The sequence below is a fragment of the Phyllopteryx taeniolatus genome, chromosome 17 (genome assembly GCF_024500385.1).
Source record: "Phyllopteryx taeniolatus isolate TA_2022b chromosome 17, UOR_Ptae_1.2, whole genome shotgun sequence".
Taxonomy (NCBI): domain Eukaryota; kingdom Metazoa; phylum Chordata; class Actinopteri; order Syngnathiformes; family Syngnathidae; genus Phyllopteryx; species Phyllopteryx taeniolatus.
This window is the reverse complement of record NC_084518.1, coordinates 1,017,764-1,044,586: the sequence shown is the minus strand read 5'-3', so window position 1 is coordinate 1,044,586 and position 26,823 is coordinate 1,017,764. Positions and strand designations below refer to the sequence as shown.

The window sequence follows — 26,823 nt, the reverse complement described above, 5'->3', positions numbered from 1 at the left end:
CAGACATTTATGTGGGTTTAATCGTGTTTTTGTTGTGCTTTCTACAAGAACATGATGAGAAGTGCTTTTTCTTGGTTTTTTTTTTTGGGTTGACCTATTCTCGTGGTCTTTTTGGGTGTCAGAAATTGCAGGAGAGGCTTTCAGAGACAATTGGACATATTGGCTCCTCCTTGAGTGTAGGGTCACAAGAGGGCATTCAAAGGAGCATCTTCAGGTTAGAATTTCAACCAACGTGTGAAGATGTCCCATGTTGGCTTGCTCAACCCAAGCCAGTCAGGCTCTTATCTGGGGGTCGTCAACCTTTTTGAAACTGAGAACTACTTCTTGGGCACTGATTCATGCAAATGAAAACATTTCAATCGCCTTCTTCAAGAGATTTGATGACATCCCGGTTTCTCAGATAATGACATTATTTTTTCAAAAGAAACATAACATTCTTTAATTGGTTTAATTAAATGATCAGAAATGGAGAAAGAGAAAACTGGATATGTAAATTGCGAAAAAGTGTTTCAATCTTGGTGCTCGAAATAGATCCAAAAATAACCAGGAGTTGAGTATAGATTTACTTTTTTTTTTATGAAGGTTATACTGTAAAACAAAATTCCCTCTGGTTTTATAATGCTTTGTTACCCCTAAATATTACACACAAATTTTCACTGGAATTCCATATAAATCAATGGATTGGTCAATGTATTGAAATCAATTCACTTTTTAAAAATATTTTGGTGTAATGCCAATGCTTTAGAAAAGGCAGCTATTTTTTTTATTTAAAAAAAAAAATAATCCCAAAAAAAAAAATCCAAATTCTATTCGGAACCATTGTTGCTTATTGCCGGGGGGCCGGGTGGGGAGACAAATGGTGTTACACACGCAGAAGGAAGTACAACGTTTACACCACGACAGACAGACGCTCCCAAATGCTGACACCGGCACTCTAGTTATTGGTATTATTGTTATTTTTGGGATGGATGTGGCCACTTTTAATTCAAGTGTGAAAACGGTACGTATTTTTTTAAGTCGTTCGTCGGAACTGCCGCGTGCGTGCTAGCATGGTAGCATGCTAGCATGGTAACCGGCAGGTGCAGCATGCCGGCTTCGTTTTATTCTTTGACAAAATTAGTACGGTGAAACTTTTGTTCGTATCATCGATTAACAAGTGAGTTTTGTTTCCGTACACGTTTTTATGTCCTTTGAAGACGTCGTGGTGAGACTTGCCTTATGTTCGCTGTGAAGAAAAGCCAATGCTAAAGCTAATGTCGTTAGGTCGCAGAGTTAATAACAATCTCATCTTATTTAATATCACGAAAGGGATAAAACGTCAATTCCTTTTTATGTCCACGGTAAATGCACAATAAGTCAATAAATAACATTATTTTTGTGAGGCGAACCTCTGTCCAAATTGCTGCGATTTTCATATTATAATAATATATTTGTCAGTAATTGCATGAACTCGCTCATCTTTCACAATTGGTGTTGATCCATGAATATTTCCAAGGAGGTCCCACTCTATGCCTTTCTGTGGCAAATGTCACCCGAAAGCCCTTCATCCCGAACTATTTTTGTGAGTAGTATATTCTTCATGTGGTGTGTGTGTGTGTGTGTGTCATCATCCCCCCGCCCCCTTTTTAGCTACCTTGGAGGTGAGCCAGGTTGTCATGGTGATATTGCTGGGATGGCAGCAGGCGGCGGCGGACGTCAGGAGGAGCGGCGCAGTAGCGATGCCTGGTGAAGATGCCAGTTCGGGGGCTCAGGCCTCCCCACTGGTGGGGTATTTGGGAAAAGTCAGTGTGAGCCGTTGGTCGCGCTCCCCTCAACTCTTTTGTCACCTGCGCAAAGCTGAATTTGGTTGGAACACCGCTGTGACACACAGTGCCACTTCAAATTATTTCAAAAGACACAATGGAAATCTTTGGTAAAAGGCGAAAGGTTTGCTTGCTTGAATTTGGGTTTATTTTGAACAACAAGGCAAGGTTTATAAAAATTGTTGTTGCCATACTGCGTTGAGCCAAATAAATGATAGTTGGGGTTTTTTTTTGACAAAATTTATCATTAAAAAAAAAAAAAGTAAAAGTAAAGTAAGGGAATTGTTTATTTGGGAGATAAATTGTATGTAGGAGATTTGAAATTCAAGTTACATTATTAGCTTATGTTTTTTAAGAAAATAAACTGGGGGAAATAAAGCTTTTTAGGGGGGGGGGAATTTTAACTTTTTTTAATTTATTTATTTAAAAATTTTCTCTCCCAAAAAATAAGACATCCTCCCCAGAAAGCTACAATGTTTCATTTTTAATTTAAAAATAACTGATTCTGAAAGACTTTTTTTTTCGCCCTCTGAAAATCTACAAACCTTTTTTAAAGAAATAAATTACAAAGTTAATTCATAAAATAAAGCTATGTTCTCTTAAGATTGACTTTATTATTAAACTATTCTTTATTTTTACGTGTACGATTGAACATTTTAGAGCATTTTCTTTTTTTTCAGTTTTAGTAATTTTAGTAAGCTGTCTTTTATCTTCTATACTTTGTTTTTAAATCTCGTCTGCTCTTTGTTTTTAAATGCTATTAATTGTAAAATACATGGAGTTACCTTGTGTATGAAATTTGCTATATAATTTGCCTTGTCTTATTCAAGAATTTCCCCAAAAGAGCCTAAATGATGCTTAAAAAAATGACACTAATCCTTGAATCTGCAGTTTAAAGGTTGTCTTACAAATGACACATTGCCAGCCAATAGTGTCCAAAATATCACATTTTCTTCAAAATTGTGATGATCCCACGCTTGATGGTCATGTTTAACGAATGAGACATTTTATTTTTGGATAAAACTGGTCTTAAAATCCTTTAATTGAATGATTTTACTCAACAAAGTCCTGAATTACCATTTTAAATGTCACAAAATCCTTAAATCCTCTGTTCCAAGGTCCAAGAGAGGGCAGCGTCTCTCGACTGCTGTCCGTGGTGTGCGTCCAAAGGTCTGAGCTCGTCCCTGCGCTTGTACCGCCTCAACCTGCATGAATCCATCACGCTGTGCACCGAGCCTCAGGTCGGCCTCCTGTCATTGCACACTTCGTTAGTAAAAATAAAGACCTCACACCTCATAAGAGGAATTACTAGCTCCTTTCACGCTGCCCATCTCAGCGGGGTTTTTCCCCAGCTCGCGGACCTTGTTAAGGTACTGAAGGTACTCGGAGCACACCGCACACAATACAACCCAAATTGTTCAATCTTTATGTGTGGGATCTGTAGCAGATTGAAAAGAAAGATTTGCAAAATCCTGATGTGTGCACCAGGCCTAAGGGAGGAAGGTGGAGGAGCGGTGCTGGGTTTGGTGGCAAGGGAGAGCTGAGTGTCATCCGCATAGCAATGAAAGTGTAAATTGAATTTTCAGGAGATATTGCCAAGAGGCAGAATGTAGGTCATGTAGAGGAGGGTGCCAAAGATGGATCCCTTGGGGACACCAGAGGAAATGGGGTACAGATGGGATTTGATTAGTTTGCATTGGACAAAAAACTAAAACACAAACACACTCTTGAATACTGTCTTTGTCATTTGATTTTTCTTCAGGGGATATTGAATTTTTTTTAAAAATAATGAATTAAAATCGAAAATTGGATTTATTAATTTTTTTATTCAGTGGCCTTAAAATTTAATTGGCCCAAGCGCCCAGCCATTTTAACACCACTGTTTTGGCAGCATTTTCAATGCTACATGCTAATCCCGTGCTAACATGCTAATCGCCGCCCCCTCACCGTCATCAACAGTGCCTCTTCCCTCTGGTCAGTCGCCCCCTGGAGGATGTTTTGGCCAGTTTGGTCCCTGCGGAGACGGCGGCTGCCGGCAGGAAGAGAAAGACTTTGCCGCAGCCCGACGAAGATGACTACGAGCCAATCAAAGTCAAGCGTTTGCGCTCTGACCAACTCCATGCGGATGCAGGAAGTGGTGTTCTAAACGGCCATTACGACGCCACAATAACTCGTGTCCAACAATCCAATGGGAAGTCTTGTCCACTCCAGGATGGCGTTTCCAATCAGTCGGCAACTTGTACTGGACCTACACGCTGTCCATCGTTTTCTGTTGCACTGCAGATAGACGAAGACGTTGGCTATTCCGACCAACTCGGAAGTGCTCCTGGTGAACTTGTCAGCATTCCCTATCGACCCGGAAATGAATCTGAAGAACCCGTCGACGCTCCCGAGGAACCCGTCGACGCTCCCGAGGAACCCGTCGACGCTCCAGAGGAAACCCTCGTCGGTCCTGTCACTGCTCCCCAGGAACCCGTCGCCGCTCCCAGCGAACCCATCAACACTCCCGTCGCCGCTCCTGACAAAACCGTTGCCAATCCTGTCACCGCTCCCGAGGAGCTCATCGCCGAACCCGTTGAAGATTCCGACTTTGTCGACGCGCCAGTAAAGCCCGGCGTCGGTGCACCAGCGCAGCTCTTCTGGAAGAATGCTCACAACCTGTGCTGGTTGGACGTCCTGCTGGTGCTTCTGGTCAACTGCGGGAGCTTGAGGAAACGCAAACCCCAGCACGAGCCTCTGCGCGCCGCCGTCTGGCGCCTGCTGAGCGGCTACGATGGCGCCCGCGACACCCTCCGAGCGGGAAGCGGTGAGTTTCAGCTCATCTTACAACGGTATCTTAAGAGGTTTTCCAGTCACGAGTCATCGCTTGGTCTTTTGTGAGCCAACATTTTTGGAACGGAATCATGGAATTTCAATTAATTCCAAAATTGGTATGATTTATGAGTAACTTGAGAATTAAACTAGTTAAGACAAGCTACTGCGGTATTTGACTTTGACCCTCAACGTGGTCTGCTCTGATCTGCGCGCACAGGTGGCGACGCGAGGGCTCCGCGGGAGGCCGACGAGCGCCTGCAGCAGCTGAGGGCGGCCGTCTTTGAGCTGCTTCAGCCGCGGCTGCGCTGCAAACTTGGTGAGCGGCGGCCTCTTTTGAAGAGTCCGCTCGTACTTTGCCTTAACTCGACAATAGGGGGGAGTGGAAGTGATCAACTCCGACGCCATCTTATCATCTTCGCTGTTTATTACATACGTGTCGAAGTCAGGTAGTAGGGCAGGGGTGTCAAGCTCATTTTTGTCGTAGCTCGGAGGGCCGTTATGGCTGCGAACCCATATGAATGGATGATCGCCTCATATTACACGCACACAAATTGATGGATAACTAGTTTTGAAATCTGAAGCCATTAATGGTTCAACTACACTTATTCAAGTTGTTTTAAAAGGGGATTTGTTCACAAAAAATGCTTACAATATCTCAGTATTTTTCAAAGTCAAGAATTTGCAATTTTGGTCTTTTAGCAAGAAACACAAAGTCAATGCACATAAAATGATGTGGCGGGCCGGATCCGGCCCCTGTGCCACCAGTTTGACACCATGTACTAGGGTGTCTAAATTTATGTGCCTTAAATCTGGTAGTCGTGCCTCCTAAGTCGGGTAGTTGTGTGTCTAAAGCCAGGTCGCGTTAGCCGTCCAAGTAAGGTGGGTAATCGTTAGTCTTGAGTTTGTTTTGAAGCCGCAACTGGCACGGAAGCTGATCGTGTCGTTTCCGTCCTCCTGAGTGTTCTCACCGCTTCTTCGTCCCCGCGCAGGTCAGAAGGAGAGTCCGGTGTTCGCCATGCCGCTCCTGCTGGCGGCCGACTCGTGGGCGGAGCCGCTCTTCCGGACCACCTTCCGCTGGGAGTTTAAGTGCTCCAAGTGCGAGACGGTCACCGGAGAAAGGTCACTACACTTCCTAATATGAATTGATTTCATCCATTATTTCAAGTTTGTCAGGAAGCTGATGTTTTTCATCCTATTTCATTTAGCAGCTCCATGCTGATCTGCACTACTTAGACTAACAACATGGCTGCAAGGACAATCAGTGTTGTTAACTTAGCAATTTGGTCGCTATATGTAGCCACGTTTCTGACCTCTAGCGACTTCATTCATTCATTCATCTTCCGTTCCGCTTCTCCTCACGCGGGTCGCGGCCGTTAAAGGAAAACATCACAAAGTTAAAGGAAAACATCATTTCAAAGATGTAGTTTTAAGACTATATTGCTTTGCCCTAATATCCTAAATGTTTAACAGCATCTTAATTGTTTCAGGGTCACCAAAACGCTTCCCACCTTCACCAACGTGCTGCCAGACTGGCATCCGATGCGCGCCACCCACTTGGCGCTATGCAACGCGTGCGGCGCCCAGCACCAGCACAGGAGGATGACACTGGAGAGGTTAGGATTCACATCAAATGGAGGCTTTTTTGGGGGGGGGCGGGTGGGGTCTGTCACGCGGTTCGTTGACCCGTGTGGCCGTCGTGCCCCAGGGTGCCTCCGGTGTTGGCGATGCACTTCGTGGCGGGTCTCCCGCACGGCGACGTCGAGGCGCTGGCCTTCACCTGGGCGGGCCGCAGACACACGGTCACGGCGCTCGTCCAATACGACCGGCACGCCAAGCACTTCGTGGCGTGGACGCGCACGCCCGATGGTAAGTGCACCATTTGATTGATTGATTGATTATTTTAGCTTTCTCCTTCGCCTTTCTTTCTGGCTCCCATTTGAGCATGTTCTCTCCTGTTATTCCTCCTTTTTGCGGTTCAGGCTCCTGGCTGGAATTTGACGACTTGAAGCACCCCGAGAGCGCGCTCCACCCCACGCTGGCCGTTCCCTCTCGGGAAATGCACCTCCTCTTCTGGGAAGCGGAAGAGGATTCTCCCGGCTCTGGAGCGTGTTCCCCGTCTAGCACGCGACCGGATTCACAGTCCCCCCGTCGCATAGCCTCGGACCGGCACCTGAGCGACGAGGCTTCGGAGGAGTCGTCGCTCTTCCTCGCTCTCGACGAAGAGGAGAACGCCACGACGACGGACGCTCGTGGGGACGTGTCCGTTGGCTCCACCACGCTGCTGGACACCTTCCATGGGCTGTCCCACGACGACATCATCACGCTCACCTTGATGGAGGTATGTTGTGGAATACAATTCTCGTTCTGGTATAGAAAATACCTGACATAAGTCTTTGGCGACAGAGTAGCTTACGCGGTTTATCTTTGCGAAGAGGTCAGGCACTCAATACTGTGACCAGGCAGCATGATTGGTACAGATAGGCACCGTGCAAGTGGGTTTGTAATTGCCGCTGGGTGCCGCAAGATAGCAGCAAAGCACTTAAACAGAGACTGGGTTTCTGTTTGGATAGATTTGATTTACTCTGGTCTCAAACAACCGACGAAGAGATGCAACAAAGCATCGCAGACCCATATTACGTAAATGACTGAATTTGTTAGTTGTATTCTTCAACACAATCAAACCACCTTCACTTTACATAAACAATGTCAATAAACTCACCTTTAGACCGCTATATGCAACAATTTTGGCAAAGTAAACTACAGCGACTATTAGTAGCTGCATTGCGAGAGAAGCAAAAATGTACTTTCAACATCACCAATGAATTAAACCAGACAATGAGAACCACCCCAATATTCCACCAGATGGCGCCCATGTCATACTTTTATTTTTTTGGTCTGAGCACATCCTGACCAAACTATCTATTGAACCCAGAGTGTTATGATTCCCCACTGAAGGCCATTGAACGCAACCGGGAGACATTCCAAAATAAAATTTTCCATTACAGGTCCAAGCTGACGCGGCGACGGATCACGAGGCGCTTCTGGACTGCGTTCCCGCGCCCGATAGCTCCTCCCTGACCCCCGATGACCCCGACGAGGCGACGCCGGGCTCTGCCGAGTCCGACGTCGACGACGCCGACAAAGATCCCGATTTTGAACCCGGTTCGGAACAAGCGCCGAAGAGAAGCAAAAGGATCTCCGCAGTCAGACGACGATCAGCTAGAAAGACGGCCGGGACGAAAGCGGCGCCGCCGCAGGAATTGGACACTCAAGATGGCTGCGCAAACGCTCAAGATTTTCATCCGCCGCCTCCAAGTGTCCAGACGGCGTTGCCCGTTTCCTCCGCCGGGCCGCCGCCTTTGGACCAGAAGTCTCGCTGGTCCTACATGCTGAGCCAGCTTCCTGTCAGTCAAAGGCCAACCAGCACCGAGCCGCCCCCTGCGCCCGTCAATCAACTCAAACCCCCCCCGAGTCATTCCACGCCCGTTCCCGCCAGGAGGCCGCCGGACCCCGCGCCGCTCTTCCTCAAACCTCAGCTGCTGCGCACGGACGACGGCCTCCCGTTGAAGTCCGCCGAGAGGTTCGGCGCATTCGGTGCCGCCGTCCAAATTCTGCCGCCGCCGCCGCCTCCCAAGTGCAGTCGCGGCAGTGATATCTGTGCAGAGTCTGCGGGGTCGTGGGCCCCGCCGCCGGCCGTCCCGAGCGCCACGGAGGCGCTGCGCCGCAAGCTGCTGAAGAAGCTGAAGGCCAAGAAGAAGAAGCTGGCCAAGCTCAACCAGCTGTTAGCCGGCGCGGCCCCCGTCTCGCCCGTCAGCGTCACCTCATCCTCCACCTGCGACAGCTTCTTGCCGTCCGACCCGCCGCTCCCCTCGCCCGACAGCTCGGGCTTCCTCGACGTGCTCGCCGGCCGACGAGACGGGACCCCCGCCGCGCAGCCGCAAATGGAAAACTTCCTGGACGAGTTTCTGTCGACGTCGGAGACGACGGAGGCTCAGCGAGCCATGGAGAACGAGGCGCTCCGAGAACTGGAACTTTTTCTTTTATAGCGCCACGGATTTCCCGTGCAGGTGAGTCCATCTCAATCAATCTCAATGTTGAATTTGTTGCGTGACTACGCTTGTAACGCAAAATGCCTGCGTCTCAAATTCTCTCTCTCCATTGAAATGAAGGGAAATACCAGTAGGTCCTCCCAGCCTTCCCTACAAAACAAAAGCAAGAAACATTTTGGAAATGTTTTTAATGGTCAAATAGCACTCTATAGTACTGAACTTTATAAAAACATACAGACGTAATTCAGTCAAATGTAAAGAATGAAAGCATTTTTGCTTCCAAACAACGGACACTGTACTGCTCCTGGTGTGTGCGCCTCGGCCACCTGGGGGCAGTATACGACAGACATGGAGATGTCACGGCTCCTCAGTACGCAGCACGTTTTGTAGTCATTTTTCATAGAGGATAAAGAATGTATGCCTGTGAGAATTTATGATATCTGTCTGCATTTGTGGCGCCACCGTCCGTTGCTTCAAAGTTTAGAATGCAGCGACAGCTCGATGCCCTTTCCGATTTTGTATTAGCATTAAGCTAGCGGAAGGCAAAGCTGTGCGGTTGTTTTAAATGCACAGCGTTTAAATCCGTTTTATGCTTGGTAAACGTCAACAGGGAGCGGCAATAAAAGGCTTGAAGAATCGTTGACTTCTGCCAAACTGCGACTTGTTGCGAAGTGAGTTGTTTGCTGCCGCTTGTCTAATCTACAGAATGACTCGTTTTAATGAAGCTCATGCTTTTCTAGCATATTCTAATTCATTGAGATGCACCTTGTATGTTGATATGACTTTACACGGAACTTCTTCTCTTGGAATTGCCTCCGTTAGTGTGCAGTACATGTATACTGTAAATTGTTTTACATGATGCTTATCATTTTTACATGCCAATCCAGAGCATTTGTTTGTTTTGTTTTGTTATAAGAGCCTGAATGACTACGTTAAACATTAACACACATTTTGTTAACTTTGGTTCATCATGGTGGGGAGATCAAATATGTTCAGTTTAATTTATTTTGTAACAGTAAAGCACTTCTTGGCCTCGGCGTTCGTTTCAGGGGTTATGTTTTGTATATATTAAATGTGTATATAGTTACCACATTGTGAAATGTAGATGCAGCATAATGGTTTTCTGATTAAAGAGCACTACTGTTTTCATGTATCTTGTTTTGATAAATGATTTTTTTGTATCCCGTGATATAAATTTAACAAGCATAGCAACCACCTTGCATGTTTATTAAGCAACTAACAATGAGAGTACTCTTGTTACTTGGCGGCAAGGAAGCCAAATAGCAAAAACTTCGTTTGGGGGCGGCTGTTCTACCCGTTGGCCGATAGGGCTCAGCGCTTCTTCCCCAAAATAAGACTACGTCACAGTCATTTCCTATTTGTACTTTTTTTTCCCCCTCAAACATTGTTTTTTTTTTAAACGCTTTTAATAACACAACTTCATTCTCAAGATATCACTACTTTATTCTGGTTATATGAATTAACATCTCAAATTTAAATTTACAATGTTTCCTAAAAAATTAGCTCTCTGTAGAAATACAATTTTATGTAGAAAAATGAGACAATCCTCATTAGAAAAAAATAAATTAAAAAAATCTAACAAATCTGTTTTATTCTCACGTACCACTTTTTTCTGGATTACTAAAATTTCAGCACTCAGATTTATAAAATGCTACAATCTCGTAGTATTATGACTTTTTTGTCAAAAAATACATCTTTACACTTATATTACTATTGATTTTTCCTCGGGGAGAAAAGAGAATTGTGACTGTGATTTTCAAAATTTAACCCTATGAAAAAAAAATAAATAAATCCAGGAAAAAAAGTTTTTTTCTTCAATAAATGTATTACAACTTTTTGGATGCCATTTGTTGTTGTAGTCGTTTATTTTGGGGATGTTTTAGGGTTTATTATTATTTTTAAAAAACGAACAACTTTGTATTGAGGCAGTCAGTCTAGTTGCAGTGCACCACACGGTCAACAGATGGCAGTGGAGTCGTCCTTTTTGCTCGGACGTGTTTTGTTTTTCTTTAAACCTCCGAAGTGTGACAATGACGAGAATGTGTGAGTAATGTCCTGGTGCCAATTCCTTCCAGCAATCCATGCAAGCTATTAAATGCATAGGAATTATGTTTTGTACTGTTGTCATCCCATATGTTAAGTTCGACTAACCAATGAAGAGAAACAATGCAAAATATAAATTTGGACTATTTCACTGTAAAAGCAGTTAGCGCAGATTAATTTACATGCTGTGTGGTTGGTAAATGTTTATTTCACCGACAAACGTAGACACTGTACATTCAATATTTAATGCGGTAATACAATGTGGAATACTTATATTTTTGAAATAATAATTTACACTTTAAACATTTTTTAAATAGGAATTGCATCTTGTAATGACTTTTCCCCTCCAAACAATACAACCTTCTTAAAAAAAGGACGTTTTATACGGGTAAAAAAAAAAAAAATATATATATATATATATCGTGGTTAGATTAAAAGAAAACGTCCTGACAAAATGTGACTTATCTGGAAATATTACCACTTTATGCCATTTTGCTATAAAAAAATCTTACTTTATTCTCCTAGTATTATTTTGTTCTCTTTAAAGAAATTTACGTAAAATCGTTTTTTTTTTCCCTCCCCCAAAAATAATTTGAACGTTATGTTGGAAAAAATAAGGCATTGTAACAAAAAGCCTTATTATAATATATTAATACATAAAATAATAATAAAATATCATTTATATAATACAAATATATTAACTGACTAATTGACAAACTATACAACCTTATTCCTTTTTCTTAAAAAAAAAAAAAAAAAAGTCTTTATTCTCCCCTTTAATATGAAAGAAAAATGTTCGAATGTTTTACACTTGTTGACGCTTTCGAATTGCGCACGATTCGTTGACTCCACAGTCACACCTGGTGGTGGTAAGCTACGTATCCCCAAGAAAACACGACTTTTTCCTGAAACATTACGACTGAATCAAAAACGTTACTGTTGCATAATTAGACTACTGTACTTTGTTTCTTACCACATACCAGCATGCAACATATTGATCTTCGAGCGTGTTCTTTGTTCGTTTTTGTTTGTTTGTTTGGTTTTTTGGGCGTGTGTTTTTCTTCCTGGCTTTTCTCCACAAGCCTCGCCCACGTCAACGATGATTGGCTAGGCACATCAACACCCGCCTCCACGGGCGCTGATTGGCCGGGCAAGTTGTTGACCGCCCCCTCCTGCCCCTCTCGAACCGGGAAAGTCACTTGTTCTTCAAACTGACAAACACGAACGCGAGCGCGAGCGAAACGCTCCCAAAACAAAGACGACATTGTTCAATTCACTTTTTTTTTTAGGTCGCAATATATCCGTGGCGCTTTTACCTCGACACGTTTGTTACTGTGCGGGTGTCGAAATGTGCTCGTAGGATGCCTTTGGATGGAACAGGTGGCATTCACTTGTAATTAGACGGCACTCGGGCGCATTGGGGACACGTCTAATTCCCGGACTACGAGCCCAGGAAGACGGTGGAGGAGCGGACAACAGTCATGCCGGTGGCCGAGTGCGAGCTGTTGCCGGAGGTCGAGGCCGACGAGGGCGCCCCGGGGCCGGCGGCGGCCACGCTGTGCGGCAGCCCGGCCGCAGACATCCTCAAGAAGTTCTACCACACCAAGCGGGTCGGCAACTACCTGATCGGGAGGAAGCTGGGCGAGGGATCCTTCGCCAAAGTCAGGGAGGGGCTGCACGCCCTCACCGGGGAGAAGGTAAGGCAAGCCAGCAGCCGCACTGCATTGACACCTGTTTCGCAAAAATCCAACTTTTTATATTCAAACATGCGACTTTAGCTATATCGCACTTAATTTTTCCCAAAAATACTTTGTGGTCAGATTAAAAGAAAGTTCTCGAAAAAAATCACGTTTTATCGTAAAATTCCTTTCCTTCTTTTTTTTCTTAAAAATAACTTTCATCTCTTAATACTGAAAAGCAACTTTTTTTTCTTGAAAAATAAGACTTGTTTGGGGAAAGAAATGACTAGGTAAAGTTAAAGGAAAAATAAACGGACTAATCTATTACATGTATGCATATTATATTATATATATAATATATATATATTATTCTGATGCTGATATATATATATAAAATCTTAAAAAGTATCCTTTATTTTTTTGTAAAATTACATAGTTTTTTGTATCCTTGACAAACAATAACTAGTCGCATAACTTTTTTACTCTCTTAAATCTGGTAAATGACATTGTACTATTACGCTTTTCTTTTTTCTTTTTTCTTTGGGTGGGGGCTGGGGGGAATCTCGACAGACACATTTTGATGCAAGTGTTGTGATTGCTCTCATTTCGTGCAGCAGGTGCAACTAATGTTTGCCACAACAGCTGTTCGTGACGAGCAGACTGCATTCTGTTGCCAAACAATCCAAAGGTGACATTTTGTCCTTCGGCGGCGTTTCACGATCCCGCGTGGGGGAAGTCACTTGGCTCTTTTGTCTGTCGTCCTCGCTGGTGACCTCACGCACGCAGCTGACCTTTGTTGTTTTCACGACATTCCCTCTCTCGCTCCTTTGTGTGCGCGCGGTGAGCTCACCGGCGCCGCCGCCTTGGAGGGCGGGGCGACGCGAGTGGCCAATCGGGCCGACGCTTGCGTGCGCGATGACGCCCGTGCGTGTGATTCATGGACCTCATCGGGATTCTGCTGAAGGCCACCCTGTGAGTTTTCTTTGTCTCGACCTTGCGGAGACGTGACTCTGCTGAAGGCCACACCGTGAGTTGCCTTTGTCTCGGTCATATAGAAACATGGCTTTGCTGAAGGCCACTCTACGAGTTGTCTTGGTGGAGACACAACTGTTGAAGGCTACTCCATGAGTGGTCTTTTGTCTCAGTCAGATGTGTGGAGACATGACTTCTGCCAGTGGCCACACCATGAGTTGCCCTTGTCTCGAAGAGAACTTTTTTTTTTTTTTTTTTTTGCTGAATTTCTTTTTTTTAATATTACAAGAATACATTTGTATTTTTCTCCTCTTAAAAAACAATTTTAGAAGATAAAAGTCATGTAAAATTAGATTTAAAGATTTGTTTTTTAACATAAAATATATTTTATAAAATCACATTTGTCAAAATAAAAATGGTATTTTTCATTAAAAAAGTCATTAGTCAGATTTTGCAACACTGGCAATATTATGAGAATATTCCTATTTTTTTCTAGAAAAAAGACAAAATTTTGAAGTCATATTGTTTGAGAAAAAATTTTGAAATCTTTTGAGAATTTAATTGTAATTTAGATTTTTTTTTCTACCTTTAAAATTAAATTTTTGCGAAAACGTTGGAATACTTTGCAGTGGTCATTTTATGACAAAAAAGTGGCAATACTATGGAAATAAAGACATTTTATTCCAGATAAAAGCCATAATATAATGAAATTAAAAGTAATATTTTGGGAGAAAAAAAGCCTGAATCTTATGAGTAGAATTTTTTTTTTTTTCAAGATGGTCGTAATTTTTCACAAAAAGGTAGTAACATAGATTTACGTATTAAAGTTGATTTATGAGATCAAATGTAACATTGCAAGAATGAAATTCACAAAAGAATTAGTAACACTACAAAATGAAAGTCGTATTTTGCGACCAAAAGCCGCCAATATTCTGAGAATCTCGTCCCATGTTTCCACGTGCATCTTTCGCGAACGTCGTTGGCCTCCTCGTCGAGCTTCCTGCTCTCTTTGTCCGAGATGATGCAAACCAAAGCAATCGCGCCGCCACACAGCCAGGGAGGGGGGAGGGGGCAAAGGGTTTATGCACGCTGGAAGCATCCCTGGAAAGTGCCCATTTCACACAGTCTGTGTGTGTGAAAGTGAGGCGAGGTGGGGTCACATGTTTTGGACGTTTGTACCGTAACCCACTTTCCCCCCATGCCGTGCCCCTCCCCCCTTTTTCTGTCTGAGGGGAGCCTGGTAAACAACTGAACCCCACCCCCGAAATCCCCCGGCTGGGGAACCCCCGCCACACTCTGTCATAACAATGAGCGTTTAGCGCTCTTTTTTTTTTTTTTTTTTGCTATTTAACTCGATGCATTATGAATAGTCATAAACGGCACATTTGAAATAAAGCCGGTTATTCATGATATTTAAATCAAGTTTTTATGATAATAATAATAATCCATAAAGTTTAAAAAAAAAAAAAAAAAAAAAAAAAAAAAAAAAAGGCCACGACATGCTTAGAATGACGTGTGCAAAATTGACGTATCATGATTTTAATGTGACCTCGCACAATAGAAATCAACACGACGAGTAGAAATAATCCACAAAGTCGCGAAAGTTGCAGCGCGTGCTACTAAAAGCAATTCGGAGGTGAGCGTGCGCCCAAAGGACGAATGGCAGACGGCCGACCCGAAGGACGGGACGACCGTTCGCCCGCGTCGTTAACGAGGCGCCGATTCGTACGCCGCCGTCTCCTTGAGATGATTTGCCATCGGTCGGCCGGCGGAATGTAATGAGGACCCGGACGGCGAGAGGCGACGTCATCGAGGACGTTCCGGACGGCAAAAGACGGGGATTTGATTTGTGGGGCCAACCCCCCCCCCCCCCCCCCCCCCCCCCCCCGTTCCCTTGGGTGCCAGCTGCAAACCAAATTCAGGAAAATGTCTCTCGGGCCATTTGGCCTCCTCGACGGCTCGCTTTGCGAACCCCGCGCTGGCGGCAGCTGCTAGCCGGGTGTGGCGTCATGTCGCTATGTCACCTGTTACCCACGCCGCGTCTCCCAGGATGCATCTGGGCATTCCATATTTCCACAAACGCACGACTGAAAAATGCTCACGAGGTCTCCAACCTTACACCAAAGTTGAGATTCATTTGGTGTTTTGATTATTATTTAAAAAAAATAAAATAATAATTATTTCCACCCATGGATTGAATTTTTGAATCATGTGACACTTTTCGAGCTGCAAAAATGAATCAGTTATTGGCCGACTGAATCAACTCTTTTGCAAATCCTTGGAATCGCTTTGACTGGAAAACAACGATGAACGTTTTTGGCAGAAACTGAATGATAATCACTTTGTGTGTCTGCATTTCTGCTCTGTCGATTTGAAATCGCTGCTATTGCATATTTTTAGAATCGATTATTCTACTGAATATCCTATCAATTAAGTTTCTGTAATTAATCATATAAACATTGATTTTGCATTATTAAACAACAATTTGCACCCGAGGTGCAGGTCTTATTGTTGTCCGGTTGTGGGCGCTATCCTCATGTCCTATACTGTAGTATCTGTGATTTGGAGGGTGCACATCTTTTAAAAGGCGGGGCGGGGCGGGGCCCGGCCCGACGATCGCCCTCTCGACGCTCTCGTCGGCAAGTAATGGCGCACGCGTCCGGCACGAACGGGGCTTGGCGCTATTGGGCGGCAACTAACGCGTGGGCGCCTCCGGCAGGTGGCGGTGAAGGTGATCGACAAGCGCAAGGCCAAGAAGGACTCGTACGTGACCAAGAACCTGCGTCGCGAGGGCCACATCCAGCAGATGATCCGCCACCCCAACATCACGCAGCTGCTGGACATCTTGGAGACGGAGAACAGCTACTACCTGGTGATGGAGCTGTGCCCGGGCGGAAACCTCATGAACCGCATCTACGACAGGAAGCGGCTAGACGAGCGCCAGACGCAGAAGTTCATCCGCCAGTTGGTGCTCGCCGTCGAGCACCTGCACAGGGCCGGCGTCGTGCACAGGTACGCCCGCCGCGTCGCTTGGGATTATGATTGTTGTGATAATTATCACAGCGCTGGACCTTGACTTGGTTTGAAGTCCTAACTTGAAAGTGTCTCCATGTTTTGAAACTCAAAACCCCAAGTAGCCCTGGCCTGAAACCTGACCCAACTGGAAAGCTTAACCCTGTCTTGAAACCCAAACCAAGGAGTTGACATGAAGCCGTAATTGAACCCTTATATTGTATTGCGTTGAATTGTTTGCTAAAACTGTGCAACAACCAATTCAAATGATCAATCAATCCATTTGAAAGCCTAAGCCTGCTTAAAATAGTAATTTGAAAGCCTGACCGTGTCTAGAACCCAAACTCTGAGTTTGGGAGCCTCACCCTCGATTGGTGTCCTGAAACTTTTGTCCATGTGATTTCATCTTCTCGGTGATCACAACGGAGCCCGAAGATCGGCGGGCGCGGCCCGTAACGGGAGGGCGTTTGCGTGGGGCGGCGCCCGCCTCTCCTGCTCCAGCACGGCGAGGGATGATGCTTTGCGCGTTATTTGATGCGAAAAGGCGTCTTTTCTCTCTCTGTGCCGCAGAGACCTCAAGATCGAAAACCTTCTGTTGGACGAGCAAGACAACATCAAGCTCATCGGTAAAAAGAAAATCCCTTTTTCTCCAAAGTATGACGACAAACCCAGAAATAACACCCTGCCCCAATGCAGATTTCGGCCTGAGCAACTGCGCCGGCATCCTGGGCTACTCGGACCCCTTCAGCACCCAGTGCGGGAGTCCGGCCTACGCCGCCCCGGAACTGCTCTCCAGGAAGAAGTACGGACCCAAAGTGGACGTCTGGTCCATGTGAGTTCTCCGTAGACTTCTCTCTCCAACTCGGCTCGCGTTCGGGAACTTGAACGGTTCAGCCGGCGAAGGGCTCGCAAGCCACGCGAGACGAGATTGTCGGTGGAATTCCCGAGCGTACGCGCTGACGGGAAATCCATTTTTTCGGGTTTTGCGGTTCAAACGACTCTGAATCGGATGTAAAATGTCAAGGAAATTTCCATCCAAAATCCAAACCGCAATCAAGAACCAATGAAAACAAGAAACGGAATGGAATAATGGAACATTTGTATTTCTAATCTTTGCTATTGATTTGAAAATGGCAAAATAGATTTGAAATTGGAACAAATCAAAGTCGGACCAATTCTGCTGGAATAAAATGCTTCACGCTCGTGATTTTTGTAGAAGCAAAAGTCCGCCCAAATTCTGGTTTGGCGTTCAACCTTGGACTCAAACGGTTCACCTGTCAGACAATTTGGAGGTGGGACTTTTAACGGAAAGAAAACGCGCAACAAATGAATTAGATTTCCTGTAATAATAGTCGATAAATGTGCTGCAAATTTGGAACGAACGGAAGCCGGACGAGCCTCCTGAAACCGATTCCGTTTGTCCATCCACTCAAAATTGGAGCTAAAATCTCATCCAGAATCCAAAACCCCAATGCAAAAGAACAAATTCCGTTTTATTGGGGAAAGGAATTCAAAGTCACTCTGGAATGAATTCAATTTGACGTGCGAGTGTAAAGCGTCGCCGCGGCGTGAGAATTCAGGAGGTGTGTGACGTGTGCGTGTCTCGCAGCGGCGTCAACATGTACGCCATGCTGACGGGCACGCTGCCCTTCACCGTGGAGCCCTTCAGCCTGCGGGCGCTGCACCAGAAGATGGTGGACAAGGAGATGAACCCGCTGCCGCCCTCGCTGTCCACAGGTAGCGTCGCCGTACTTTCAAGGCAATGCGACTTTTGCTGTCCTTTTACGGAGGCCACGTCACCTGCTCAGAATGTTCGTGCGTCGACAACGATAGTAGCCGTAAAAAAAAAATACGCGGAATCTTGATGGAAGTCACTTCAAAGTCCTAAATTCAAAGCAACTTCTGTCAAATTCAACTGAAGTCTTAGCAAGTCTTCCATGGTCTTTAAAAGTCTCCAATTCAATGCAACAAGTGGTCTTCAAAATGGAAGCAGATTTGTTCGATTTGATCAAAGGGGTCTCAAAATTGTCATCAATTTGATGACGTTTTTTGAAGAGCAAAACGAACGGCAGGAAGTCGAAAGACGAAGACGAAACGCACTATGGCCGCCGTGCGCTCGGCCTCGGAGGATTATTCATATTCTGATCTGATCCTATCGTGTCTTTAATTGGTAAGCGTGGTGTCACCTCAATGCGAGAGCGGGCTTAACCCGCTTACGTAAGCGTCGGTTCAGAAACGCTGACGACGCTTGGCACCGAGAACATTTTCCAATCCAGCTTTTCGATGGCTCGTCTTCAATCTTCCTCAGTTATCCTTCAGACCTTCTTCCTCGCACGCACGTTGAAAGATTTTTACAGTGCCGCACGCAATGAACGATGTTGTAGAACAAGGGATCCGATGAGAAGGTCTCAAATTTGAGCAAATCCAATCTGATTGAAGTACTCGTTAACGAGTCTTCAATTCATTGGATCCGAGGTCGTCTTCGGTTTGCCTTCGTTCAATCGATCGTACGGCGCGTCAGCTTTGTTCTTTTTCGGGTTTCAGCCGCCATCTGCCTGCTGAAGAAGCTCCTGGAGCCCGACCCCAACAAGCGGCCCAACATCCACCAGGTGATGGCCGACTCGTGGCTGCAGCTGGCCAACAGGAACACGGGGGCGCCCTACCTCAACAGGTACACGCCTCCCGCCTGCGTCTGTTAGCGTCTCCTTTCTAAACCCTCGCTCGCTGAAGGATCCACATCGAGGAGATCGACCACACGGTCCTGCTGCACATGACGGAGAAGATGGCCTACAAGCACAGCGAGGTCCTCAGCGCCGTCCTCACCAACCGCGCCTGCCACACGCTGGCCGTCTACTTCCTGCTCAACAAGAAAATGAAGAGGCTCTCCAAAGAGTACAGGGTACGTAGCTTCTCTTACCGGGAACTGGAACGAAACCATTGGGATTCTGATGGAAAACCACCTCGTAACTGGAACACGAACTTGGAGCCCATTTGAAGATTCTGCCATTTGTCTTCCAAGCTTACATTTCAAATATTTGGTCTTCAATTGGAGAGAATCCGTCGTTAAAAAGTCTTAAATGTGGTCTTCAATTTCAGCCAAGTGGCATTAAAACGTTGTAGATTTGATCAACGTGGCAGTAAAAAGTCTTAAAAGGGTCTCAAATTTCATAGAATTAGTTGGTCGTAAAATGTCTTCTATTTGACATTCGAGTCTTGAATTTCATGAAAGTGGCCTTAAAAGGTCTCAAATTCGATAGCAGATGTTAAAAACGGAACTCTGACCAAAGTGATCATCAAAAATCTTTCATTTCATCCCCAAAACTGAAAACACTACATTTGACATTAAAAAGTCTTGACTTTAGCGAGAGGCTCTCGAACTTGAGTGACCTTCAAAGGCGTCCTCAGGAGCTGCAGTTCCAGGAGAAGAAGAAGGGCGACAAGCCCAAGAACGAGTACTTCCAGACGCAGTGGCGCAAGCACGTGGACAAGCTGACCATCCCGCCCAAGCAGACGCCCGTCTACTTGGCCGTGAGCAAAGGGCCCAGCAAGGACAAGAAGCACCGCACCGGTGAGCGTCCTCACGGCCGCCTCTGCTCTCCGTCTTTGTTTGCGTCTCATAGCCGCGTGTTGCCTTTGTCCACGCAGGGTAGGTTGAGCCAGCATGCATGTTCTTGTTACTCGTCCGTCCGTCCGTCCGTTGTTTCTGTCCGTCCGCCCGCCTGAGAGGAAGCGTCTCGGACGACACGACTCGTGTGTGTGTAACCCTCAGACGCTCGAGTAGAAGCCGCTCGTTGTCGCCATCAATTCAAAGACGTGGATGTCCGCTCCTTGCGAGCTTAATAGTTGCTGAGAAGGAAACCAAATATGAGGCTCGTATATCGGAGAAGTCTTGACTTTGAGCAACATGGCCTCAAAATTGTTTGTTTTAGTTGACGCGTTTCCGTTCCCCTCGGAAATTCAAAGGTTTCACCCTTCGAAAAGTCTTCACGCTCATCGAAAAAGACGAGAGCGGACATGCACGTCTTCTACCCTGTACCGCGCACGTTGGGGTAAGCTAACAGTCGCTTGCGTCGTCCTGTCCCGTAGGTCTGTTACGTGCGCTAACCGGTGGCCATCGTAACTCCCCGCTGGCGCCCCCGGGCACGGTGGCGTCGTCGTCCATGGAGTACCTGGAGATCCAGCCTCTCTTCTCGTCCCACACGCCTCAACAGCGCCGCCGGCTGGCCACCATGCCGCCCGTCAACAACAGCGGCAGCCCCGAGCACGGCGTGCCCGCCCCGCCCGCGCCCTCGCCCATCGGCATGCACTCGTTCGGCTCGCTCTCCAAGGCCGAGCGGCTGGACGACACGCCCGCCTCGCCCTGGTACAAGCTGACCAACGGGACGCTGTCGCCGCCCCGCCACGTCTCCGCCTTCCAGCCTGACTCATCCTACCTGAAGAAGGCCACCATCCCCAGTCCGCCCGTGCTCATCGTCCACCCGCAGCCCAAGAAGAGCGTCTCCGCCGACTGGGGCGGCGGCTTCTCCTCCGACACCGGCGGCAGCCCGCCCAGCGCGGCGGGGAGCCCGCCGGGCGGCTCGGGCTTCAGCCCGCCCAAGTCGGCCTTCAGCCCGCTAAACCCGGCGTCCGCCTTCAGCCCGCCGTCCAATCTCGGCGGTAGCGGCAGCGACTCCGACAGCCCCACGCAGCGCGCCAAGTTCCCCTGCGTGGGCGTCGGCCTGGCGCTCAAGAAGAAGGTCCAGCTGCAGCCCTTCAGCTTCCGGCCCGAGCAGGTGGTGGAGGAGGTGGTGTCCCCGCCGCCCTACCCCATGCAGACTCTGCTGTGCGCGTCGGGGGCGCTCAAGACCCTCTGCTGAGGGGCCCGGACAAGACCGCTGCCCGAGAACCAGAAAACTGTGAACTGTCCCACTTGAAAACGGATCTGAAAGCGACATTTGGATCCCCGAGCAATCGGTCCTGGATCCGTGTTTCCCAACCTACATTGCGCCAGGGCACAAATTTTATATTCCAAAAAGAATCACCCGGCACACCACCAAATACAAATGTTACAAGAAGTGCTGCATTTTTTTTGAGTTCGGCATTCTTTGCCCAAAAACGATTTGCTGTTTCTGTGCTCAGGCCAAAGTGATTTAAAAAAATAAATACATCAAAAATGCTTTGCTGCCTTCTCGCGGCATCTTAGTGCCAAGCAACGATGCTGAAGTGAGTTGAAGAGCTTCCTTTCGATTACACTGAGGTCGTGCAACTCTAAATTCAGACTTGCCTGTAAACTGGCAAAGCCCGTCCGTCACGCTTCCAAATCTGCGATACTGAACTTCGCCGTACTTGTTCTTCTCTGTCACTTTACATCGATTGCATAAATGGATCCAAAAACAAATGGCATCATTTTCGGACGAATGTGCTTTTGGGAATCACCGTGCTTTGAGGACACCATGTCAACACGCGCGCTGTATTATACACGGAATTTTGTCGTTGTAACGACGTGGTCGCTAACTGAGCCGCCGACTGATTCGCACCAGCTAAAGGACCCGCCTCTTCCCCCGTCCCGACAACACTTTGTGTTCGCTACGTGTTTTCCGGCTCGGAATTCCGAGCGAGCTCTCGCTGCGCTATTCAAAGGAAAGCCAAAATGGTGTAGCGTAACCGCAATGTTGAACGCCGCTTACCTCAGTTTTTTGTTCGATACCGACGACGTAGGTGCCAAGTGTTGTTTGTTTTTATGGCGACGCCGATAGTTTCCGTCCTGGCTTTTTATACCTGCTCTTCTGTCCGTTATTTTCCACTCTGGGTTAGAAACAGTTTAGTATATTCCAAAGCAACTTGAAGAGCATTTGTAGCCAGTCGGAAGCGTGAAGAAAGTCACTCCAGGAAAAGGCACAAGTTGAACTTGGCTTCGCAAGATTAGTGTTCCAATGGGGACTCATTTGGGTGAATTCCCGAGTAGGAGTTCTAACCCTAACCCCAAATGGCCGCCTCCCTGTTCCATTTGGGGTACGGGTTCTTGAGACTTTTAATCGGGCGTCCGAGTGTGATAAACACGGCCGCCCGATTTCCCGTCAAACTGCTGTCGGGGTGCTGATTTTGTTTCGTTTGGAGTTTTTCCTTTCCAGGAGGTGCCAGATGCTCAGGCCTTAATACTGGAATCCGTTGAAAATAACATTTGAAACCAAAAATTAGGTTTGCTTGTGGCATTTCCGAACAAAGCTTTTAGCAAGCTAAAATGCTGTTGGCGTGTGTACAAATAGAAAAATGCAAGTAAAAAAAAATAAATCCTACCTGCAGACATTGCGCATGTCTTGCCTGTTTTTGTGCGACGTTTCAAGAAAAACAACAAAAGAAATTCTAATGAGCCTTATTTTGAAAGTTGACGTTTCTAAAAAAACCAAACAAACCACTCGTGTTTGTCTTAAAGCTGTAGTTTGTGCAATAGTCTTAAATGTTTACTGCAATAACTAATAACGAGTTTTTGCCAAGATGGGGGGAAAAAAAAAAAAAAAAAAATGTAAATAACTTCCTGAAGCCATTTGTGAATTTTTGGTTTTTGGCTTCTTCAGCCGCACGGGGCTTCGCAATGTTAACCAATCAAAGGAAAAGTTGCATGCAATGTTGTCACTGTTAGCAGTCTTTGTACCTTTCTTATTTTTTTCAATCGTGTCAATGCCGAGATTGATGCTGACTCGGGGGAAGACTTTTGTAAGGTTTTGTAACGATGAATGCTGTTGTTGGTTTGTTGAGAGATTTCTATGCTGTGTAAAGTTATTTAAAGTATTTATATTCAAGTTAAACACTTTGTCTTTCATTTTGTTCTGTGTGTGTGAAAGGTATACCGATACTGGCACGGAATTTGTGGGTTTAAGGCCACCTTTGAATTTCCCACAGACGAAAGACCTCCATTTTTTTTTTTTGTAAATTGAGTAAAATGCTTTCAAAAAAGAAAGCGAAGTGGTCCTAAAATTGAACCTTGTGGGAGCCCTTCTATAACATGGTCAGAGACAAAACTCACCAACCCTAACAATCTGTGTGCGACCTAAGAGGTAACAATTTTTTTTGTGGGGGGGGGATGTTCCACCTTAATATAAATGAAGACAATAAGAGGCTAATTTTGGGGGGGGGGGGGGAATAACTATTGGTCTTTCAAAGCAATCTTTGAAACATGAAATAAGGTGAATTGTTTTAGCCCCTTTCACGCTGGCTGTGGTTGCTGTTCTGTGCGAAAGGTATACTGACACAGAGGGGTGAGTTGAAGTCAACCATGCGATTTCCTGGTTTTGGAGGTTGTAGCGGTTTTTAGTTGGGTTCTGCATGAATGGCAAAGGGTGCATAAACGTTGGCTAGTGTTATACCTTAGATCTGTGTGAAAGGACCCACTAAGGCATTTTGAGCTTCTATTCAAGTTACCAAATTTGGTTCTTCACCTGATTTCAACTTCTAAAAATGGAAGGGCAAATAGTTGAATCTAAAGTTACCAAAGGAGTTCTGCGCTCAAGGCTAAATCTAAATTTAGCGCCTCCGTTTCCCACGGGACACCTGCGGCTGCGAAACAAAACGACGGACCTTTACAACAGCTGAAAGACCCTTCAGAGGGTTTTACACATTTTAGGGGCCCGCCCCATCCTGAACACCAACTGTAGACCTTAATCCACTCAGCTGTGGCTCCACTTAAACCTCTTTGGCTCAACACTGGCCTAACCAGACAAACGGGGGTACAAAGGGCGGGGGGGCACCCGACAGTCAACACGGTCGGCGTGGTTGTAAGTGGATTTCAAAAACAAAAAAACACGTCTGGGTTCCAGATCCTTTTGTTTATGGGCCGAGTCCAAAAGCCACAGCCCGTCCAAATCGATCGTGTTCTTGCTCCGATGGGAACGATATTCCTCGGTAAAGGAGAAAATGGCAACTTTTTGAGGCGTGACTTGACATGAAGTCAAATTTGAACAAAATGCAATATCGTGGATCAGTATCCTTCAAAATCGATATTTCTAATCACCTTTTGAGATGTGACTCGAAACGTGCAACTGTTAATCACAACAACAATAAATAATAACTAATTGAAAATCCAAAGTGCTCTTATACAAACAATAATTCCTGGCAAAGATGAATAGGAACTTGTGACTTTTGACATAACATGTAATCGCACTGATATTAATATTAAAACGTTAAAGGAGCTGTAATATCCTTCAAAATCCAATGTGTTTGCTCTGCCACACACACATTTGCATGACGACATGAATGTGTGTTGGTTTGGCTAAACAAGCAGATGTTTGCCGGAGACGATTTGACATCATTTACACTGAACACGTGCGCGTGTTGTACGTCACACACACACACACTAGATTAGACTTGTTTATCAGGGAATTTACACTTTCTTCTTCAAAACAAAAAGATGAGAATAGATCGCTCTTTGCTAACATGACTGATTACAATATTATTAAATGTATCTTTAAAAAATCTGGGATTTTTCAGCAACGACAGTATATTATTCAATTTAATTCATGCGTTTTGCCACTCATTGGTTTTTAAAAGCACATTTAATTATTGCTTGATTTTTTTCTCAGCTATTGGACTTAAGCACAGAAATGAATCTGGATTATTGAAAAAAAAAATTCATTTATTGCCCAATATAAAATTTTAGTTTTACATTTCACATTTAGTTATAGTTTTACTGATCCCTTGGCCCTAATTATAGTATTTAATGTAGTTATTTTGATTAAACCATTTTTTGATTCAATAATTATTTGAGTCAGTAATGCCCTTATTGCTTCATGAAAAGCATCTGTATAAACCAATGTATTAGTTTTTATTCAATCATCTGTTCTTATCATTACATGAAATGATTCTTTTTTTTGGTAACAATTTTAGTTTTTTCCCCCACCTCATTGCTTCCTGAAAATTATGCGTATCAACCAGTGTATGTATGTATTATTATTATTACGATTTTTAGTTTCGGGTGTGGCTGTTTTTTCTTTCTTTTTTGCTACTATTTTATAGATGCTGAACAATGGTTGACTCGATTAAAAGGCTCCAAATGCTACTACAAGTGTCTTACGTATCCATTTTGAGTTATTAATGTAGTAAAAACATTTTTCTTTTACATGCCAAACAGGTGGAATTCCTTGATGGTTTTTTTTCCACTTTCTCTTATAATAAAAAAAAAAAAAAACCTGAAAATGTCATCAAAGAGGTGCTGTGAGCCAATCAGGCGCCGGTGTCTGCGGCGAAAGCTCGAGCCGACATTGGTCGGCGACGGCAGGCGGCCGACGACGTGATTGGCTGATGGAAGCTTCATTGCCTCCATGGCAACATGGCTTCCTCATAGGTGGAAGGGAGCTGGGGTTGGGGGCGAAGCCTTTGCATAATTCAATTGGGGGGGGGCTTGCCTTATGGCCAAGCTGATTGGGCCACACGACAAGTGGTGCAATAAAGGCGGCAAGCTGTGCAACGTGTGCAAAGCCTCACACACACACAACACACCATACACGCACACACGTGGTATCCGAAAATATGTTGCTCCCCTCACCTGGGGCAAGTAAAGTACGTCTTTAGGGTCACCTCTCATATACTGGAGTATCGTAACATGTTTCGGATTACCGCATATATAGTCACACGTTTAGGATCACATCACATCTTTAGGCTCAGCTCACATACAAACACGCTATATGTTTAGGGTCACCTCAGATATGTTTACATCATTGGGGTCACCTCATACACAGTCGGAACATAAATGCACTTAAAAGGCACGAACTGGCGTCTGACCATTTGACACACGGGCTGCACTAGTGTTTTAATAGTTTGAATTGGGCCCCACGCCGCGTGTGCGCACATCCGTCTGCAAACAACACGAGACGCTCAAGCACAAAAACGTTGCGGCGTGTTTTGTTGTTTGCAGCCTGGGAGGGAGGGTGTGGTTAGTCGGGAGAAAAACACCACACAGGGGCGCGCGCGCGCACACACACACAGATTAGCCGCTAGCCCCTCCCGCAACAAGCGAGCCGATGTAGCACGTGGTGCCTGTTGCCGTGGCGACCGCTCCAAGGATACGGCGTGCTGGTTGGACGCGGCGAATGATGAAACCTCGGGGGTCGGGGGAGGGTGCCTCGCCAGGAAGTGTTGCTAGGCACATTGCAGGTCAGCGGGTAAGCCCGCGCGTCAACCGCGAGCACGCCGAGGCGCCGCATCGTCGACCGAAAGGCAAAAGTCAATCCGCCCGCCTGTGGATGCTCCGACCGGATAAGAAGAAAACCCTCGCAGATTATCCGGATCACTGAAAACACTCGACAACAACAAAAGCTGAGCACATGCGCACGTTGTTGCCAACCAAAACAGCAGCACCTCACCAGGCTCTCGCGTGACGAGTCTTGTACACACAACATGCACTTTCACATCCCAACACAAAAACTCATGTTTGGAAAGCTTGGAAACGGAAGAAGAGGC

At 45.7% G+C, this 26,823-nt stretch overlaps 2 protein-coding genes across 6 annotated transcripts; both read left to right on the top strand.

Moving 5' to 3' along the window:
* Window positions 1-844: 844 nt before the first annotated feature.
* uspl1 (ubiquitin specific peptidase like 1) lies at window positions 845-9,818 on the top strand. 4 transcript variants are annotated; one of them, XM_061751714.1, is made up of 10 exons: window positions 845-1,000; window positions 1,630-1,781; window positions 2,921-3,043; window positions 3,762-4,608; window positions 4,834-4,932; window positions 5,606-5,735; window positions 6,104-6,229; window positions 6,322-6,482; window positions 6,596-6,954; window positions 7,622-9,818. In XM_061751714.1, the coding sequence occupies exons 2-10, from the start codon at window positions 1,656-1,658 to the stop codon at window positions 8,660-8,662; spliced, it is 3,012 nt and encodes a 1,003-aa protein (XP_061607698.1). In that variant the 5' UTR covers window positions 845-1,000; window positions 1,630-1,655; the 3' UTR covers window positions 8,663-9,818. The 4 variants fall into 4 exon arrangements, with proteins under 4 accessions (XP_061607698.1, XP_061607699.1, XP_061607700.1 ...); XM_061751716.1 differs by having other exon boundaries at window positions 847-1,000; window positions 1,630-1,725; window positions 3,782-4,608; XM_061751715.1 differs by lacking the exon at window positions 4,834-4,932.
* Window positions 9,819-11,637: 1,819 nt separating this feature from the next.
* Window positions 11,638-25,423, top strand: hunk (hormonally up-regulated Neu-associated kinase). Of its 2 annotated transcripts, none has more exons than XM_061751718.1 (9): window positions 11,638-12,426; window positions 16,100-16,392; window positions 16,963-17,018; window positions 17,089-17,224; window positions 18,002-18,129; window positions 18,937-19,063; window positions 19,123-19,291; window positions 19,798-19,960; window positions 20,479-25,423. In XM_061751718.1, the coding sequence occupies exons 1-9, from the start codon at window positions 12,211-12,213 to the stop codon at window positions 21,246-21,248; spliced, it is 2,058 nt and encodes a 685-aa protein (XP_061607702.1). In that variant the 5' UTR covers window positions 11,638-12,210; the 3' UTR covers window positions 21,249-25,423. The 2 variants fall into 2 exon arrangements, with proteins under 2 accessions (XP_061607702.1, XP_061607703.1); XM_061751719.1 differs by lacking the exon at window positions 11,638-12,426 and adding an exon at window positions 12,952-13,380.
* The last annotated feature ends 1,400 nt before the right edge of the window (window positions 25,424-26,823 follow it).